General features: G+C 44.0%; 1 protein-coding gene across 4 annotated transcripts; it reads right to left on the bottom strand.

Annotated features, from left to right (window-relative positions):
• Positions 1-4,192: 4,192 nt before the first annotated feature.
• arvcfa (ARVCF delta catenin family member a) lies at positions 4,193-19,004 on the bottom strand. Of its 4 annotated transcripts, none has more exons than XM_028981318.1 (17): positions 18,652-19,004; positions 13,954-14,115; positions 13,064-13,168; positions 12,194-12,723; positions 11,050-11,513; positions 10,769-10,952; positions 9,618-9,735; positions 9,264-9,432; positions 8,477-8,500; positions 8,209-8,280; positions 6,967-7,094; positions 6,535-6,685; positions 6,219-6,411; positions 5,970-6,081; positions 5,796-5,883; positions 5,642-5,712; positions 4,193-5,058 (listed from the first exon to the last, which is right to left on the bottom strand). In XM_028981318.1, exons 2-17 carry the CDS (start codon positions 14,062-14,064, stop codon positions 4,966-4,968), a joined length of 2,613 nt encoding a protein of 870 aa, XP_028837151.1. In that variant the 5' UTR covers positions 14,065-14,115; positions 18,652-19,004; the 3' UTR covers positions 4,193-4,965. The 4 variants fall into 4 exon arrangements, with proteins under 4 accessions (XP_028837151.1, XP_028837152.1, XP_028837150.1 ...); XM_028981319.1 differs by having other exon boundaries at positions 18,751-19,004; XM_028981317.1 differs by lacking the exon at positions 18,652-19,004 and adding an exon at positions 16,912-17,362.
• Positions 19,005-21,063: the final 2,059 nt, after the last annotated feature.

The raw sequence follows: 21,063 nt of genomic DNA, 5'->3' as shown, positions 1-21,063 counted from the left end.
CAGACTGTTAAGGACTCGCCGAACTGCTGGTATTGTGTGCAGCTTGAGCATTTAATCAAGACCTTCATTCATTGGGGAATAGCCACGGCATTGCGAGCTTCTCCCTGGAGTACAGTCGTTTATTACCCATATAGCTATATTTGTCTTGAAAGCCCAGGCGTACCTGTTGTGGCGAGTCCTCAGGTTAGTAGTGAAGTAGTCTGGCTAATGCATTATGGCGAGTCAACTCTTCAGGGTTGTTCAGGACCCTGCCGGTGCCCATCATCACGTGGAGCAGTCATCTCAGGCAGGGACCCTCACCCTCTCCTTCATGTGCATCAGGGCAGCCGTGCGGCCACAACGTCGATGCCAGGGAAAATAACAACAACAACAACAACATTTATTTCTTATATAGCCCAAAATCACATACAGTATGTCTAAATGGGCTTTGACAGGCCCTACAGTTGACACCCCCCACACTTGACCCTTCTGCACACAAGGAAAAACTCCACACAAAAAAAAACTCTAGGACAGAGAAAAAAAAGAGAGGAAGAAACCTGGGGAAGGAGTGATACAGAGAGGGACCCCCTTCCAGGGTAGAGTGAGCCTGCAAATGGTGTCAGTGCAGGGTTGGGGATGATATAATAATAAGTCCTACGGTTGTAGGGTTGGAGAAGTCCAGGATGTATTCAGTGTCATGGTCTAGATTACATGTCCATAATGATGTTACTGGTCCATTTGAAGATCCCTGGAGCTGTAGTTGTAACGGTGGTGGTGGCTGTGGTGACCCTCTGGATTGTTTCATGGTATGTCCTTGTTAAGCAGTTGTCAGGAACCAGGATTTATTTGCTGGTCTCTTCACTGGGGTCTGCCAGTAGTCTGGGCGCTTGATTCCGTGTCTCGGAGAAAAACAAACAGAAGCAGCGGCAGACGGTTGCACTGTACGACCGATACTGAAATATGTGGTTATAGTGGTGTATTGGTGCTACAGTGGCCCGGTACCCTAACTAGGACAGTCTAACTAGGGTGAATTTAACTTTGTCCAACAGGGGGACTCTGTGATCAACTGGACTTTATAATTGACACTGTGTCAAAAAGAAGTGAAAGAAGTGAAAATAAGGGAAAGGAGACTGAGAGCGGCATCAGCAAATAGTGAAGATCCCTGCCTCTCCGAAGCCAAGACAAAGTCCTCAACAAGCAGCCATCAGCCGTGAGCCTCCATGAGCTGGGCAAACATGATGGATGCTGAATGTCCGGACATGCCTCCTCTCTTCAAAGACATTCTGACCTCCCCGGTGTGGGTGGAGGGGACAGAACGGGAACTTTATGATGGTAAACAAATCCCAACCGTTAAGCCTACATCTAAACAGCTCCTGCCTGCAGTCCCCGCCCAAATGAAGGTAGATTCTCACTGAAAGGCATCAAAACTATGAATGAACACATGTGGAGTTATGTACTTAAGTTATGTGCTCTGATTACTTCTTTGCACACTCTTGGCATTCTCTCGATGAGCTTCAAGAGGTCGTCACCTGAAATGGTTTTCCAACAGTCTTGAAGGAGTTCCCAGAGGTGTTTAGCACTTGTTGGCCCCTTTGCCTTCACTCTGCGGTCCAGCTCACCCCAAACCATCTGGATTGGGTTCAGGTCCGGTGACTGGGGAGGCCAGGTCTCCACTTTTTGTTAAGTACATAACTCCACATGTGTTCATTCATAGTTGTGATGCCTTCAGTGAGAATCTACCAATGTAAATGGTCATGAAAATAAAGAAAACACATTGAATTAGAAGGTCAGTTTCCTGACCACTAGACCCATTATGGGACCTGTCCATGGTGCTGGACACTTGGAATCCAATTGTGCACAAGGTGGTAAATGGGGCATATAGATGCCCAACAGCAGAGCTGATAGATATTCACCCCCCTCCATTTACCTTGCAGAAGGTTGAAACGCTGAATTGATTATGTCCTGTCCAAGCCCTGTTGGTCTATGTGGACCAGACAGCAAGTTTTAGAAGCCTCCACCAGATCTTTGTATCCTTGGTGGTACTGCGAAAGGGCAAACTCTTGTCACGACAGAAGTTATCCCATTGAATTATGTAAGTGATATCCCTGGCGTACATATGCAATGGCACGCGTTCCCCAAACGGTTTGAGGGCGCATTCTACGAGGAGCATGGCCACTTCCTGGACTGTACTGCGAGGACTGTCAATGCATGAGAGTACGTCGCTTTTACAGGCTTGACTTTGGAGCATTACAGTGCAATCTGGAAGTCAGCTATATCTCCCATACTGAAGTGAGATTGTCATTGTGATACACTGAAGCACAGCACACGATGCACACAGCAAAATATGTCCTCTGTTTTTAACCATCACCCTTGGCGAGCAGTGGGTGGCCATGACAGGTGCCCCGGGGAGCACCTCATAAGGCACCTTGGCGGTTTGAAATTTGAACCCACAACCTTCCAATTATGGGTCTGCTTCCTTACCTGCTAGGCCACTACTGCCCCGAATGTGGAAAAATGCTTTCATAATCATTTTACAGATGGCTGTTTAAGTCCAGTATGTAACTAACCTTTCCCCACCCTGTCAGCAGGCACTGCGTAGAAGTAATGCATGGAACAGTAATGGAAAATGAGGCCAAAAAGCAGCACTTTACTGTTTGCCTCTTCATCATTTGCTGCACAAACCACCAGAATGACATAGCAATGAGAAGATAAAGACTTTGGAACATGTGCAAATTGGACATAAATCAAAGTCAAATGACATTCTAAAAATGGAGAAGAGCGTTGCACGTCACTAATCGAGCTCACTGGGAAGAGAAATTACGGCGTGTTGGGAGAAGTAAAGAGCTGATGTTGGATGTGTGATAGGAAGTGGTGAATGAATCATGAACTCCCCTTTCAACGTCACTCTCGATTATTATAACACACAAAAGGTGCCTGGAAAAGGCTTGGAGACATGTTATCATGGTCTTTTAAAAACGTGCATTTAACAGGACTCACACTGAGGATAATTTTTTTAATGTTTCATAGCGTTATAGGGTTGTAATGGTGAGTCAAACCAAACCCAGCCCAAGCTGTGGGAGCAGACAAAAAAGTTCAATTTATCATGTAAAAAAGTGATGCCGTCCTGTGGGGTTAAAAATTACTTCTTTTTTTTTTTATCCCTTCTTTATATTATAGGCACTGGAGACCTCCGGTTTTATTACTGGCAAATTGTGTAATTTGAGGTCCGTAACACCTTTAACTGGCTAAATTTTACCTACCTCACACACTCGACTCACATCAGGCTCACGTCATTCGTGTATTCTGTAGCGACCCCTGTCAACGAAACCCAGAAAACCACAAGAGGACATTGAAAGTGAAAGTGATTGTCATTGTGATACACAGCACAGCACATGGTGACACAACAAAATGTGTCCTCTGCATTTAATCATCACCCTTTGTGAACAGTGGGCAGCCATGACAGGCGCCTGGGGAGCAATGTCTAGGAATGGTCCTTGAGTCCGTCCTGTGCTCCTCCATCACAGTCAGGAATGGAGCAACCACCAGGACAGGAACAGACTGCAACGGACCGTACGGACGGCATAAAGGATCATTTTTGTCCCCCTGCCCTCCACCCAGGACCTGTTCCTCTCAAGAACCTGGGAAAGGGCAGTGAAGATCATTACAAACTCTTCACACATCACAACGTTACAACTGCACTTTATGTAGACTGTAATCCTTGTATTTTTCTGTATGTATTTTTCTGTAAGATTTTTACTATATTTAATATAGTTGTTGTTCTTTACACTGTGGTTGAGAGACACCATCAACCGAAATCAAATTCCTTTTATGTGTGCACTCACATACTTGGCCAATAAACGCAATTCTGATACTTTTATTTATTTATCTGTTTGGCTTGATTATTTGTGTATATTTCTGTAAATTGTTTAGGACACTGCCACCATCTGGACACTTTCACAAAATGCAGAGTATAAAAAATAATTACAGCTTGCTTGTACTGTCTTCTCCATCCTGTAAACTTTCAGAATAACATAGCAAAGTGACTTTATGCCATATGAGATATTCATACAGTGCCTTTAAGTATTCACTAATGATTAATTATTAGAGATTTTGCACAAACATTATTGCACAAACATTGCAATAATTTCAAACTATAAGAAATTTGAACAACATGTGTTTATTCCACATAACACAAATAATAAACACAGACCAATTATGTTTGAAAGCTCTGGACTAATTTATTTTATTCAAGAATTATTCATAGGCAATCAAGGTGGAAGAGCAAATGAAACATTGTCAGAAGCGCATTATTTATCAGGAATACATTGTCATTATTACACATGATTCTTTTTTTTCATAAACTGTACATATAAAATATAAATAGGCCCTCTATTCACTCAGTATTCCTCAGGGATCAATATCAGCTCATCATCAATGAAAAATATGATTCAGGTAAATGGATGTTTAAACTAGTCACACAATAAAGCCATGGACCTGAAAGCATTTGGCACACATGTTTTAGCTCCTTTCCACAGTGACCCACCAGACCACAGCAGACATGCCCAAGTTACAGGGCCGTTGGGAACAGTCAGTGGCCAACTGAGCTCTGACCGTGTTATGGGCCTGACGGGTTTCTTCTTTGTGTCGTCAGTGTGGGTGAGGCTGATGCCATGTCTCTCTCGCTGCATTGTAATTTTTATTCATTTTGTGGATGCTGATGTCACTCAAACTCTTTTGTCATTTGCAGCACAGTGATGTTTAATTGTCTTAAAGCGCCTATTACACATTTATCAAAAATAAATAAAAATTGACCCTGTATGAGCCCCCCAGGTTAGAAGTACGTAATGAACGCTAAAGCTTTGGTCTTGAAATGGAGAATATATAATGTGATACAAGGATTTTTGTTAACAAAACATTTACAGGAATATAGAAAACCGTTTATGACATAATCACAGAGATATGAATTGGGGGTGCTGGTGCTGGGTGTCAGACCCAGGAGTCGAGGGGTTGCGGTGTGTGTTCCACCAGACCAATCGCTGGCCGACTGTTTCGGATGAAGTGCCGCTTTGCACTGGCATTCTGCATGGAAACAAGGGCTAAAGTATTATCTGAAACCTAATATATGAACATATTTTAACTCACACAGAATGAGACAGAAAAATAGAAGTTAAAATAGAGGGGACTATGGACACATGATCAGGGTTGGGCAAGCTACTAATATAATAGGTACTAAAGTGACTTTTTTTCTTATTTACTCATTTAAAAGGTAACACCATATTTCTCTACTCATTACTGAGGAAAGTAATAATATTAGAGTAATGCATTACTGACAATCACTGCAAATTAGTCATGAAAAAAGCAAGACCAACAACCAGCCTAGTAGTAGTAGTTTTGCACAAACATTATTGCACACTAGGTAGTAGCCTAGTGGGTAACATACTCGCCTATGAACCAGAAGACCCGGGTTCAAACCCCACTTACTACCATTGTGTCCCTGAGCAGGACACTTAACCCTGAGTGTCTCCAGGGTGGGACTGTCCCTGTAACTACTGATTGTAAGTCGCTCTGGATAAGGGCGTCTGGTAAATGCTGTAAATGTAATGTAATGTAAATGAGAAAACAGGAAAACCCAACACAAAGACAGAGGTGGTTAATTTGATACCTGTTCATGTTCCCTTGTGTGGCATGGAGCCTCAGGTAGCTTGTCAGTCTGATCGGCAGTGTAGTATCCATCTAGAGATAAATAGGAATAATTCAATTCTAATTGAATTATACATGTATAATTAAACATAGAGAGGATTGGATATTTTATAAACCTTGGTTTTTCTCCATTAGAGGCAGTGTGATGTCATCATATCCTGCCTTTCCATTCTTCACTTTTTTACGTGCACCGGAAACCGCTGGCTGAATAAAATATGGAAATATTTCCATAAGTCACGACATCTACTGGATAATGTACAAAATACCAACAATGAGAATGTGAATTGTACTTTAAAATGACTTTTGTTCCATCCGGCCTTGGTCAGCATGTTGCGCAGGTCTTTGTAGGCCCACACAGTCTGCAGGATGTGAGACGCTGCTTTGGTTTCTCTGACCGACTGACTAAAGCAGAGAAAAATGACATTTGCCATTATACACAGTATTCACTAGGATAAGGATAGGCTTGATGTAGGAATACTGTAGAAAGTCCTGTAGGGATGTTTTTTTTTTATTCAGAGTGATATGCAATGAAACAGAACCTTGTCTTGTTAAGAGCTACTAGTTTCTGGATGCCCTCCCCCTGCAGCAGGAAGCGGGCGTTCTCCACGTTATCAGTGATGATCTCATGTATGGTGTTGAGCATGGCTATCACTGTCTCCCCCTCCAGGTTTCTGGCTGGATGCTGCTGGCCACAGGGCAGGCTGCCGACCAGATCTCGCATGGCATAACTTCCTGGGGGCAGCAGCAGGAATGAAACAGAATATCTGAAAATGATCTGAAGTTAAATCCTGTGCAGTTCAACCCAGAGAAAAAGGAGTTTAGCATTAACAATCTATGTCGTGTGAATGCTCCTACCAATTAAGTCTTTGTTCCGCCGATCGATGGCAAGGTTTCGGAGTGCAATGGCTACCGCTCTAATGACATTGTCGGCATCAGACTGCAGAAGTTCAACCAGCATGGGAAGTCCCTTCTCTTTACGCACTGACATTCGGATGTAGCTGGACCACTATGAAATGTGTGGAGAAGAGAGATTCCATATTCAATCTATTTTTAAAGGTTTCTTTTTTAAAAATGTAAAAAGTACAGAGCATGTTTTCGCTGGGAGAGGCTGCTGTGTTTTAGCTCGCTTTCTGCTGTAGTTAAACATGTGGAACATCTTGTACCCTAGAGAACAACTAGATCTCAACTAGAACAAGGGTCAGAGGAGAGGATGTTGAAAGGCATTATTTTATCCATGAAGAGGAATTATCTGATGCCTCCCCTCCCCACCCCCAGAATCCATCTCACAGCCCAATGTCCTGCAGAGAGGTTCTGAAGTGCTCCGGCAGCCGCCTCCAGGGTGTTCTGGTTCTGACTCAGTTTGAGCAGGGACAGGTACAGCCGCACCACCTCTGGCTGGTACAGCACCTCCAGTCCTGCAGGTACGAGACGAGATGGGTCCTGAAAGCTCATCTCTGATCTCTGGAGAGCAGCACTATTACTATTGAACATTTTTAAATTGCACCGTGCACCCTGATCAAAGCCAGATAACTGAAAGATGAGAAATGTAGCCTGAGGCATATTCTATGGCATCACATCAGTGCAGTTTTCAATGCTGTCCCAAAGGTTTCTTTGTGGTAAAAAGGCAAAGAAGGTAGACAAGCTTTTTTTTATGGGAACATTTTCTTGCCCTGAAAGCTCTAGAGATGGTTGTGAAGCTGTACACCCATCAGAGGCACTGTGGAAACTTACAATGAAATCCACATCCGCCAGAGGAAGAGGCAGAATGCTGCCCTTTCTCTGTAAAGCTGTTCCAAAATAACTTCTGAGATCAGAACATGAGTGTGACATCAGATCAGGTGCATTCATGCAGATTAAGTCATTTTAAATCTGCCCTAACTTCAAGCCTCATTCACAGCTTATGTATTTGAGCCCTGAGACACAGTGGACGGGGTGACCCAGTTACATACAATTCCATGGCAGTTTTTTCCCGCAGTAATCCATCCTGAGTTTCAGCTAACAGCATTACTGCCACCTATTCAAACAGCCATCCAGCAGAAGGATCGAGTTTGGTAAACTGGTGACTAGAGCAAAGAGCGCTTATTACATTAGTTTTTTTTTCCATGGGCAATAATTACATTTAATTCTGTGGAAATTAGGGTTTATTGCATGTTAAAGAAATTTCACCCTCACCTGCAGTGTTCATCTCTCTCAGCCTTTTTGATGCAGTCTGTCCCATATGCTGTTTCTTCCTTTCATTCTCTCTATCCATCTCGCTTCACATCAGAATATTTTTATATGGCCAAATCTGACTTAAGTTAACAGTTAACAGGTCCTGAATGACTGCAAGGATAAAAACTAAAACTATATATACAATTCAATATAATTTCAGAGAAAAAAGGCATAAAAATCTGATTTCTGACATCAGTTATCTTGTTTAAGTCTGTGTTTGTGAAGATAAGATGATCTAGACTGCTGGTTATTTTTGCTCTTGTGCAGAGTTGGTGAAACTGTTAACAAGAAGGGTCAATAATTCAGAAATTTCTGTACCTTTCATTGGCACTGTACGCTTGGGAACGTCCAGGGTGTTGTACTTTTTGTCACTCATCCCATGTTGTTTGTCTGGAGGAACAATAATGAAACTTTATTTCATTATATTTTATTCATGACAATCCCTTCAGATGTGCTCTTACATACTAAGTATGAGGCATGTGGTGTCTAAAATCCTAGAAAATCAGTAGAAGCATCAGTGGGTGTTAAGAGCGGGAGTTTTTAAAAAAGCTCCTTGACTAGAGACAGAACAGAGAGACATACTCACACTGGCTGAACCATTCATCTGCAGCTGAAGATAGAAAAAAAAACCCATTAAAAAAGTAAAGAGGAAAATTATGCTGAAGAAACATGGTGCCCCTGACCCATGAGGTGGCACAAACTCGCTGTCTTGATTGTGTCTTTATGTTGGTGTCATGTGTTCCCTGTCATTCGTTATTGTCAGTGCTTGTGTTGTCAGCCAATGAGCCGTATTTCTTGTTTATTAAAAGATCACCACTTTCACAATGTTGTGCACCTACATCACCCGTGGCATGACAGTAATGGGATATTATTTTAATTAGCTCTCAATTAACATTCTCAAAAAAAATCAATACAGCTTTATAGTTTATTTCAAGAAAAATGCCTTTTGTCTGGAGTTGATGTCTGGTATAAAGATCCGGCTGCCTTATTGATTTTTGCCCACTCTTGAGTTGTGGTTCACCCATTGTTGCTGCTCGACCTTTTCCCCTTGTTGGATTGTTTTTTGCATCGTTGACCCTTTTTTTCGGCCGACCTTGATTTTTGGATTTGCCATAGTCTGCTGTTTGTTTTAGACACCACACAGGCCTTCCCGACCGCATTGGACCTTTCTAATGCTGACCCTTTTCTGAAGACATCGCTCTTTCCCGCCCCATTTCCCTGCCCAACATCTATGGAAAAGGGGCATAGGAACATTTGTAAGGATGGATAAAGGATGTATAGCAACTATTTGCATATGGTTCATGCATTTGTTCTGTTTTTGTTGCTGAATAAATCGCCGCAAATTTTCTGTGGGTGTCATGAAAGTAGCTGACCTTTAGCTGTCCGTTCTCCAAACCAGACAGACTCATCTCTCTTGTTTTTGTGGTAGGCTGATTTTGTTGTCTTACTGGCAGGTTGGTTCTTCACTCGCTCTGTGCTTGGAACCTCCTTGTGTATGTGATAAGACAGGTTCCTTAAGATGCAGATGCAGTTCTCCACACACTGAAGTAAGGCAACACAGAAATCGCTAAACAAACAGGTCAAACTGAGAGAATTTTTTGTGTGTGTGCGTGTGTGAAAACATTGCGACACCAGTCAAAGGTAATGGGTCATATTTCATTACAGGAAGTGGGACTGGAGTTGGTATACAATATTGTCAAGGTTACATGTGAATTTTGTACTGGCACCTTATTGTTGAGGTCTCTCCTGGCCACAGCTGTCTGTAGGGTGTGAATCAGAGCTTCCAACAGGCCCTCTGTCTCACGTAGCCTCTGCCGAGCCTCGGCGCCATCTGAGCTCACATTCCTGCAGCACAGGGGCGAAATGCACTACTGCCAGGCACCTCACCATGCAGTCAAGGTCCATTAATACTCAGTGCCCCACTCACTAATTGCAGTTACACTGTCTGTCAGTGTCTGTAGGGGGTGGAAGGAATTTGCACTGTTCTGATGGACTGGATGTTGCGGCAGGTTTCATGCTAATTTGTTGTGTTGTCTTGGTCCTTACCCACCCGCCTTGACCTGAGCATTGACCTATCAGGCATATACCAGGACGAGGTGTTGCATTACATAGACTTTAGTGACTGATGATTGATATATGTAGCACATGAAAGGTGTTTGCTCATTTAACATCAAGTATTTTTCAGGATTTACACTAATAAAGAGATAGAAAAGGGCTGCATATTGCGTGTATTGTTCCTGACACCACGAAGATGAACTTCAATTTTGTTTTAATAAATTAAGTTTAAAATTTGAGGAGCTCATAGTTACATAGTTGGAAATGTAGTGGAAGGTCCCAGCTTTTCAGCGTTTCCTTTATACACAAGTACAAAACTGACCTCTGTTACAGTTATCTTGCAGTTTATCTTAATCATACTGATTGGTTAACTACTGAGTTTGAGCTTCATGAACTCTTTTTATCATCTACAGTGACTGTAGCGGACTCATCCAGCATTGCGTAGTTCCCTTACGCTGTCCCCTCTGTGAGTCATGTATGTGTATATCCGGTTCATGTGACTATGACTATGCACATGTGCAAAGCACATTCACCGTTGACTGAAAGTTGCAAGGTTGTTCACCCAGTTACTTCAGGGGCAGAGACAGATTTGTTTGAATCTACTTTACAAGAGTTCTAGGATTAGCTGGAGAGTTCTAGAATTACGTATTACTTATTGCATTAATTGCAGTGTACATCTAATACATCAGTGGTAATACAAAACAACTGGGACTGCATCGAGTTAACAGCATCTCCAACGTGTCTCCAAGCAACAGAAAGAATCAGCAGAGGGAAACGGATAATCTGAAAATGAAAAAAACAGGATTGCATGACTTCACCGTACCTCAGGCATCCAGACGTGTTCTTGAAGACTGTGGTCCAGTCCACATCTCTGGGTTTTGATGGGTCACTCTGCTCAGCGCTCCAGCCTGAATGAGGAATGATGACCTCATCAGTGAGCATCTGAAGCCCGTGGTTTATAACAGTCATCTTCAGGGGCTCATGTGATGAGAGGTTCCACAGAGTTCCTGATGAAAGGAGAGTTTTGATTGAAAACTATCTGTGTTTTATCGATGCAACTGGCCACTGATATTTGCATGTCATGAAACCTAGACTGACAATTACCTGTGACCAGTTCTCTGACCTCCACATCCCTGGACCTCTTCAGCAGCCGGATAAGGGCAGGAATGCCATCGCAGTTCCGGATGGCCACCTTGTTGAGGTGGTCCCTGCCATAGGATATGTTGCGCAGGGCACCGCACACCTTGCGATGGACTTCAGCCTTTGGGTGCTCCAGCAGCCCAACCAGTACAGGGATGCCACGCAGCTGCCTGACCTCCTCCTTCACATGGTCATTCTCGTAGCACAGGTGCTGCAGGTACGCCGCCGCATTGGACTTCACTGGGTCCATGGGGTGACTGAGCATACAGATGACCTCCCTCAGGTTGGGGTCCCTCCAGCGTGCATCGCGTCGGACTCCGTCCAGGCTGACCATGCTTGCACGTTTTGGGGCCATCAGCGTGTGTGCCCGATAAATGTCCTGGAGGTAGGTGGACTGCAGAACGTCAAGGTGTTCATCATAGCCAGCTCTGGAGTGGACGAGAAAGACGAGACTCAGACACTGGCAGAGACATTAACGTCAGTTATTGCCGTGTTTATTTATTAAGACTTTTGTTTTCTTAAATACTTAAAACCAGACAATTAATTTTCGATGGGGCAAGAACTCCAGCTATTCTTCCAGCCTCTGCATTTAAGCTATTACGCAGCCAAGTCTTGTACTCCCCAGTGAAATCATCAAAGGTGTTTATTTCCATCTGTGAAGTAAACAGCTGAATCTCCTGTTACCACAGCAACCGATAGTAAATCTCAGCAGGTAGACTGTAGAGTCTGGTTTCACACTGCGTCTGCACAAGTTAAAAACATTTTGCTTTGCTGAGCTTAGATTTTATAATTACAACTTGTTATAATTTAGGTTGTTATTTCAAGTCATAGATCTCTGACTAAAAGGCTATTTGTTTGTTAGTCATATTTCAGATAGATGAGGTGTGACCCTCATCAGAAACATGCACTGTTAGTCAGATAAATGGGCAGATAAATCTGTCTCTGCAAACTTGCACAACAGTTTCTGCAATGGCTTTTAAACACTTCAAGTGGCATTAGCTCATCAACAGACACCATTAACCGCATTTTCCAGAATCATACGTATTTGTATCTGAAAACCTAATTGCAATGTGTACACTGTAATGTGTGCACGGTAATTTACAGGTACCTTGCCGCTGAGGGGTCTCTCGCGAAGTCCAAGCTAGTCCTGATGAGTTGGAGAGCGCCCATCATGCAGTGGGAGTCTGCAGGTTGGTCCTGCCTTGCCTCGCCGCTACACTGTTCCCCTGCATTTGGGGCTCGGCCATCAGGCAGCATCGCCAGGGTAGCTCTGTCGCGGGGTAGCGGGAGGGTGTAGCTGTTCTCCAGTAGGTAATTCCTCGCGGGCCAAAGTGTTTGACCCGACCGGAAGTTGATGGTGTGGGACATGTTGTGGTTGCTGAATGCATCTCTGAAGCTTTCATTGATACCATAAGGAGTTTGGATGCCCCAAGGGCCCTCAGCCGGAATGTCAGTGGGGTCTTTACTGAGGGGTGGGGGCAAGATGGTGGCGCTGGTTGTGGTTGTGGTGGTGGTGGTTGCGCTTGTGGTGCAGAAGCTGTGGTGTTCTCCCTCCGTCTGGGCTTTAGTGATGAGCACCTCTTCTGTGTCCAGAGCGGTTGGTGTTTTCTCTGACTCTGTATCCACAGGCAAACTTTCCTACGGCAAACCAACAACAACAATTTATTTATTTATTGTTCATACTGTATCCCTGCAATACATCCGCATTTATCTATGAGAACAAATGTGCTGAAACTGATTCAAATTAAGCCAAAGTTCTGACACAACAAAATGTGATTATTAAATGATTACATTTTGCAAGGTGTGATTAAATGTGTTTTTTTCTGCACTGTGAATCCAAAAGCAGGTGCCAATATATTTCACAGTAATTATATTGACTTAAAAAGTAATAATATTAGTTAAATGACATTTATTGCCAAGCTACAGATAGTAGGCAGAAGTTGGAGTTTTAGCTGGGTGTGCGCTTTCCTCTTCTTACCTGGGGCTGCAGAGCTTCATCTGGAGAGCTGCTGGTGCTCATGGGGTTAAGCTCACTCTCAGAACTGGACGACTTGGTGATGGGAGTTGCAGAGCTATCCTCATGCTTAATCACATGCAAAACAAAACAGCACATTTGAATAATTTCCTGAGGAAGCTAAACCATGAACAACTGTTTGCTAAATTCTGCTCAGGTTTTGATCACAGAACAGGAGCGTGGCTACGTCAACACTGCCCACAATTCTGATTAGTTTTTCAAAAACGTCCAGGGTCGACTGTTTGTTCAGTTTCACGATTTGCATGGGGTTGGACTGGATCCATGTATTCAGGCAACATATTCATATTCTGGCATGCACACTTTGGTTGCTATAGCAATGTAATCTACTTGGAGTCATTTTGTGAGATTTTGAAAACATCTCTGTGCACAGCAAGCCCTCGATACAGCATGATCCGGCGGGCTGCTGAAGATCTGGTGCGTGCTTATGTTTAGCATGGCAATGGTCCGCTTTGGCGCCCAAACTCGTGTAGCCCTGGAGACGGCAGCAGCATTTCAGACGGGTTTATTTGCTGCTTTCATGCTGACCTCCACACCAGCATTACTGTCGGTTGAAGGTAAAGGACTGTCCCCATTCAGTCTATTTTCCCAATCTGTATTATGCATGTGTATGATGTTATGTATCACTGGTGGCTTGTCCAGATTTGTCTGAGATGTTGTCAGCCACATTGATAAGAGTGAACAGGATTAGTTAGCGTGCTTACTTCAAAAATTAACCTTTATTTTGGGTGCAAAATAAAGGTTAATTCAAAGAAGACTTCCACTTCCAGTTACCAGAAAGTCAATTAAAAAAATGGATCATTAATCGTTTGTGATCAACTTTTAAGTAAACCTACTTCAGCCTCTGTATGGTTGGTGCCACCATTGCTGGACGCGACTGTGGACATTTGGGAGTCAGGAGTGTCTGGTGCCTCCTTGGCAGGAAGTGCCTCCTCCTTTTCCTGCATGTTGGGTTCCTGCTTCAGGGGAGTGGCAGACCCCTCCTCAGAGCACTGATCCTAGGGCCCAGACAGAGGATGGTGAACCCAAGCAGCACAAATTCATTTCTAAATATGAGTAATTGCATCAATGTTACTGCTTTGGTGCCATGCTTGTCCCTAACTTTTTGAATTTCTGTTATTTAGGTTGCTACTACTAAGACAGGCAGGGGGTTTAGATTGTTTACCCCCAAAAAATCCTTCTTCTCCACAAATATTTTAGCCTCTAATGGCTCTAAATAATTCAGAAACCCTCTATACCAAAGTAATAGGGGAAATGGCTTTTCAACTTGGTAAGACCCTCTTGAAGTGCCTTTCATGTGCTCCACCATATACGGTACCCTTAATATTTATTTTGCTGTGTTTTTCCTGCATAATGCATACATTTTGGTGTCTAAACAGCTCAAATATTGAAATAAAAAAAATACTACCGTTTTTTACTCCATGTAGCAAAAGACTTGTAGTAGCCCAGAGTATAAAACTCTCACCTTTCAACCAGAAGACCCAGGTTCAAACCCCACTACCTCCATGGGGACTGTCTCTGTAACTCTGAATAAAGGTGTCTGAGAAATGCCGTGAATGTAAATTTGATTGGTCAATAATAAATGGGGACTGTCTATGATTTTGATCCCCATACTTTCAGAGGCAAAACAGATGACATTTACATTTACATTTATAGCATTTATCAGACGCCCTTATCCAGAGCGACTTACAATCGGTAGTTACAGGGACAGTCTCCCTGGAGCAACTTAGGGTTAAGCGTCTTGCTCAGGGACACAATGGTAGTACGTGGGGTTTGAACCTGGGTCTTCTGGTTCATAGGCGAGTGTGATACCCACTAGGCTATATAGCCTATATGACCAATATAAGAAATCCCAAACTGTCAAACTATCACTAGAATATAAATAACTTGTGCTGGACTTTCTTGCCCGGTGTCATGCTGAACAGATGGGCACATTTGCAGGGGAATACAACAAATGGGGGTTTAAACAGGTAACCGCAGCACGCAGCAAGACATGACAGACATGGTAAGTACCCGACGAAGACATGGTGTACATTTATATGGGATTTTTTACACACTCGGGATAATTGGCAGTACACAAATCGCAGAGCCAGAGCGCCGCTTCTGGAGTCAGTACCTAACACTTTCCCTCAGTTCCACCAGCATCTGTGCAGTTAAATTCGATTTATCAGCTGGTGCAGTGGTCCAGGGCCACATTTAGAAACATCTGCACAAATTACCTGCGGCCTTGTGCACATGTGCTGATGGTGTATTTAATGACGCATCGACTAGATGAATCTGAATGAGGCTGAACACATTTAATGTTCTTTTATATGAAAGGGGTCTTCCTTTTTGGAACCACAATGGTATCATAAAATGGACTATAGCCACTGCAGGCTGGCAGCACAATGTGTATGAGTTCCCGACACAGATGACACAGTGCGCTGAAAAGAACCGGAGGTTAGGAAATGAAGTGTGAACAGTTTTTGTGCTTCAGGAATTGCTGTGGCCCCTTTTTACTATATATATATATATTACACACACACACACACACACACATAATAATCACACACACAAAAGCCATTTAGTAATTGTTGCACCAAGTATCCACCGAAACTACAAGTGAGAGTGTCAAAAATGCAAATGCAATCAGCCAGAAAGCCTTAAGATACAGTCTTATTGTCAGGACAAAAGACACTACATCCCTTTTTGGAAATGGTGATTTTTCACCATGAGAATAGTATCCAACACGAGAATTAAATCTGTACCACAGCCAATGCTTTTCCTTCTAATAATACGTTCATTTTACATTATTCATATATTTTTGCATTTTGTATATATTTTCAGTTCATCGTGGTTATTCTTAAAAGTCAAATCAGGCAAAACCGAGCGTTGATGCAAATGGATGGACCTTTATGTAAAAAAAGGGTAAACATCAGCCCAAGTAATTGTCAAAAATCTCACACTACAGAAAATATTTCAGGTTTGACCATTTCTCCGCTGGCGGGCAAGTCAGGATGAAACCCACAATGTGCTCGTGCGTGGGAAGGGTGTGAAAATCCCACGCGGCCCTTCATTACCGAGACAGGGCCGCCGTCCTGCTGCAGTGGCATGCGAACATGCCCAGCGCCCGGGCGGAGTGTGTCCCCGAGCTGACAGATCTCCTCTCATGCTCTGTTTACAGATGCCAGTCTCCTCATCCTAATCTAACCAGTCATTCCATTACCGCGGGGAAGTCTGTTCCCAGCGTGCAGGGACACACACACACACACACACACACACACCCTACGCAAATCCCTTCATTAGATAAAACTGCTAATACAGTCGGATGCAGATCCTGTGCCCTGTCCAAGGACACACGCCATCCGGCACATCTCACCACAAATAATTCCGACAGAAGTGATTTCGGTGAATTGCAAGTCAGCGTTGGGGACATTTGTTTCAGAAAACTGCTGGTGATGCTCCTGTTTGGTGGCAGTAATGTGGTTAACAGCAGCTTGGTCCTGATGGGTCTTCGTGAAAGGCTCTGATCTGTATGGAACCTAAAAGCCTCCTAATTAGCCAGAGCTTCCAGGGCGCCCTGTGACATTCCCAGGAGCGTGGATTTTTTTTCACATTCGGCTCAATGACCAGCCCACGCATCAGCACACCACAACACGCGCTTTTTTTTCCCCACGTCCGTGCGCAACGCAGCGGAGCAACAGCCAGCGAAGCCGCACGTACGCAGCGCGTCGTGGGGATGCGGAACACCTGGCACTGCGCCGCCCGTGGGGATCGGCCACAGCCACGCAGCGATCATGCGTCACGGCGCTCACCTCTTTAACCCCGGCGGGCATGTCCGAGTCGTCCAGTCTCACCCGGCGCTTCCGGAATTTGTAATTTTTAATTTTATTTTTCCTTCCTCGTAGCGGTTCAGATGCGAGCGGCCATCCTTCGTCCTGGCTTCAACAGCCAAGCGTGCGCTAACACACACACACACACACACACACACACACACACACACACACGCACACACACACACACACAGCTACTGACAGAGTCTCAGCTCAGAAAAAAACTGCTACAGAAGACATGCTGAATCAACAACACGCGGAGAACAGGATCCATTTCACGCATTAATCCAAACCACGTGAGAGAAACAAACGAAGGTTCGGGCGCAGCTGCAGAGAGTCCTGCACACTCTCCCTGCATCACTCTGTTCCTCCATCACTCTTCTCTCTCTCTCTCTCTAGCTCCCTGGCTCTCGATCTTTCCCCCTCTCTCACCCTCTCTCTCTCCTTTTCCCGCTCTTTACCACTCTCTCTCACTCTCCCTCTCTCCTTTTCCCTCTCTTTACCCTTCTCTCTCTCTCTCTCTCTCTCTCTCTCTAGCTCCCTGGCTCTTGATATTTCCCCCTCTTTCACCCTCTCTCCTTTTCCCCCTATTTACCCTTCTCTCTCACTCTCCCTCTCTCCTTTTCCCTCTCTTTACCCATCTCTCTCTCTCTCTCTCTCTAGCTCCCTGGCTCTTGATATTTCCCCCTCTCTCACCCTCTCTCCTTTCCCCTCTCTTTACCTTTCTCTCTCTCTCTCTCTAGCTCCCTGGCTCTCAATCTTTCCCCCTCTCTCACCCTCTCTCTCCCTCTCTGCTTTTTCCCTCTCTTTACCCTTCTCTCTCTCTCTCTAGCTCCCTGGCTCGATTTTTCATCCTCCCTCTCTCCCTCTCTCCTTTTCCCTCTCTTTACCATTCTCTCTCCCGGTCCAGATAAATGTCAAACATGCGACGTCCATGATTTTCCCCTTCTCCCTGCCCATAACCCTCCTCTGTTCAGTAAACATGGTCTGTTTCTTCTGGGGTGACAAATAACTCAACACTGACTGAACACAAATGAAATGCAAACTCAACACCAGTCAAAACACTCAGCACAACACTTACCCAACACTCTTCACTATTCCTACCTGATAATAAGTCGCCCTGAAAAAGGACGAATACTAAATGGGTGGTAGTAGCCTAGTGGGTAACACACTCGCCTATGAACCAGAAGACCCAGGTTCAAATCCCACTTACTACCATTGTGTCCCTGAGCAAGACACTTAACCCTAAGTTGCTCCAGGGGGACTGTCCCTGTAAATACTGACTGTAAGTCGCTCTGGATAAAGGCGTCTGATAAATGCTGTAAATGTAAAATGTAAATGCCATGAATGGAAATGGAATCCAGGATCCAGAGTCCAAAACACATCTACTACTACCGACGGCTAACCGACAGATCCGCCAACACCACAACAAACAACCGTACGGTATAAAAATATTTGTCACACAATAAATAAATGTCTCATTAACCAATTAGCCAACGTATGTAAAAATGACCTATGCTATGCTGAAAGGGTGGGGGCGTCTCTGAAGGCTCTGAAACCACGCCCCCTTATCAAGTGTCAATTACATCAGTAAATCAGCATGGTAGACAATCATGACAATCAACCGTTTTCTCTTGTTATGCTATGATACGATTGGTAAGTAATTTAGTTTACACCACCTTTAACACCATCACATTTCCACATTCTCCAACTCCAACTCACCGGTGAACAGCCCCATCATGCCTTCCCTTCTCTGCTTCAGGAGACCCACATCTAAGATGCACTCAGAGACCCTCTCCTTTCTTTCTCTTCTTTACTCACGTTTTCAACTGGTCCGTCCTTTCTGTTGCGTTGGGGTCTTTAAAATCAGGCCAGCCGAGCGCAATCAGCGACTTGCACACACCGAATCGCGTGCTGGCAGACAAGGCTGTCGCCGTACGACTCCGCTTCTGGGGAAGGACAAGGACCCATCAGTGGCGTAAAATATGGGCTGTTGTGGAAACAGATACTCAGGCGCTGAATCCTCCCCCACCACACATCAGCACACACAACAACACACAGACTCGAAGCGTCAGCCAGCCTACTCAAACAAGCATTTGCCGCCCACACAGGCAAGTTCACACGCACACACACACACACACACACACACTTTGTATTCAGACTCACTGATGCGCTCTCTCAGCAGGGCCCGTTGATATCCCCATCAAATATTACTGTGCAGCTCTCACGTTGCAGACAGATTTCTGCAGAACGTCACTGAGCTGTATCTTTATTAAGGCACCCAATTCTCCAGCCTTTCATAATAATTATTACAAATGATGGTATTATTACACTGGGTTTCTGGATCTGAGATAGTGTCACGTTCGACACATCTGAGCTCACACTTACACCCGTACAACCACATCGCAGCATCAGGGTAGGCGCCTGTGCCGAACTTCGCGTTTGAGTACACAGCAGGCAGCGTACACGGGTTGCGATTAAAAATACATGGGAGACAACTCTCCACGGACAGAACATATTTGAGTCTTTCATCTTCCTCTTTTATGGCAGCTGACAAGGGAAATTCACCAAAGAAACCATAAAAACACACACACAAAATCATCCAGCGATGGACTGACGGTGACATGCAGAAAGTTTGAGGAATGCAATCTGGGTGCGTGTTTTTGTCATGACCCAGACTGTCCCTGGCACTCCTGGCCAGGTTTTCCCAGTGTTCCACGTCTTGTGGACACTTGTGTTACGTCCGATCATTGTCATACCTTGTCACAAGTTTGTCATTAAACCCCTTTTCCATGGAGTCGTGCGCATGCGTCCTTCCATGCACCATGCACCATGCCCCCGTAACATTTTTATTACAGTTGCTCATAAGAAAGACATCAAAAATTGTTTGTGTGTGTGTGTCCATACACATGTGTTTGGTGCTATGAAAAAACGAAACTTACAAGCAATGCTATTTTGAGTCCAATATTGAGCACGCATAACCTAAAAAGTTGCTTTAAAAAACAACAACAGTGGGGCACAATCATTTACATGAAAACGTATCAAGTAGGTCATGTTTGTAGTTCATATTAGTTCATATTTGGTATATGTACATGATTTCAGTTATGAGGATGTCATTATATTATTGAAGAGAATGATAATGTAGGGTGACCATGCCCATGACCTGATGAATGTTTAAGCGGTTTGAAAACATCATTATTTATTATGCACCTCAATTCAAACATAACCAGTAAAAATTTGCATTATAACATTTTCTCAAAATGTTGCCAGTGCATCATTTACATTAACATTTACATTTACAACATTTATCAGATGCCCTTACATAATCTCAGTTTTGGATAGATTCAGTTGGAGGTGTTGCTCAGACATCCATGCCGATATGTCCAAGAGACAGGCCGAGATTTTTGTTGCAATAGTGGTATCTTCTGGTGGCAAAGACAAATAGAGCTGGGTGTCATCAGCATAAGAGTGATAAGAGAAGCCATGTGATTGGATGATGGGACCAAGTGAGCGAGTGTATATTGAAAATAGAAGGGGGCCAAGGACAGAGCCTTGTGGAACCCCTGCAGTTACCCGAGAGAGGACAGATGTCTCACCTCCCCATGATACCTTGAGTCAAGTCAAGTCAAGTCAGCTTTATTGTCAATTCTGCCACATGTACAGGACATGCAGAAAATTGAAATTACGTTACTCTCTGACCCATACAAGTAACATTAAATACAAAAACAGTAACATTGAATACAAAGTATAAATACAATTAAAAAAAAAAAAAAAAAAAAAACACAATATACAATTTTAAAAACACCATATACAAATAAGGGCACATGGTGGAGAGTGCAAAACCAGGAGAGTGCAATACCAATAGTGCAACAGAGGTAAGTTTAAAGTGACGAAGTGACAAGTGAGGTAGTTGGCAGACCAGAGCTGCACAGAGTGACTGGTGCATGGTCAGTTTGTGTGTTAGAGTTCAGAAAGTTTGTGGAGCTGAAGAGGGGAGTGAGGGGAGTGGGGGCAGAGCTGGGAGGGAGTTGAGTTTCCTGACAGCCTGATGGGTGAAGCTGTCCTTCAGTCTGCTGGTCCTGGCCTGGAGACTCCGCAGTCTCCTCCCTGATGGCAGCAGGCTGAAGAAGGTTT

This window comes from Denticeps clupeoides, chromosome 5 (assembly GCF_900700375.1).
Source record: "Denticeps clupeoides chromosome 5, fDenClu1.1, whole genome shotgun sequence".
In the NCBI taxonomy this organism is placed as follows: domain Eukaryota; kingdom Metazoa; phylum Chordata; class Actinopteri; order Clupeiformes; family Denticipitidae; genus Denticeps; species Denticeps clupeoides.
The sequence above is the reverse complement of the archived record's forward strand: the minus strand, read 5'-3'. Positions and strand labels throughout refer to the sequence as shown.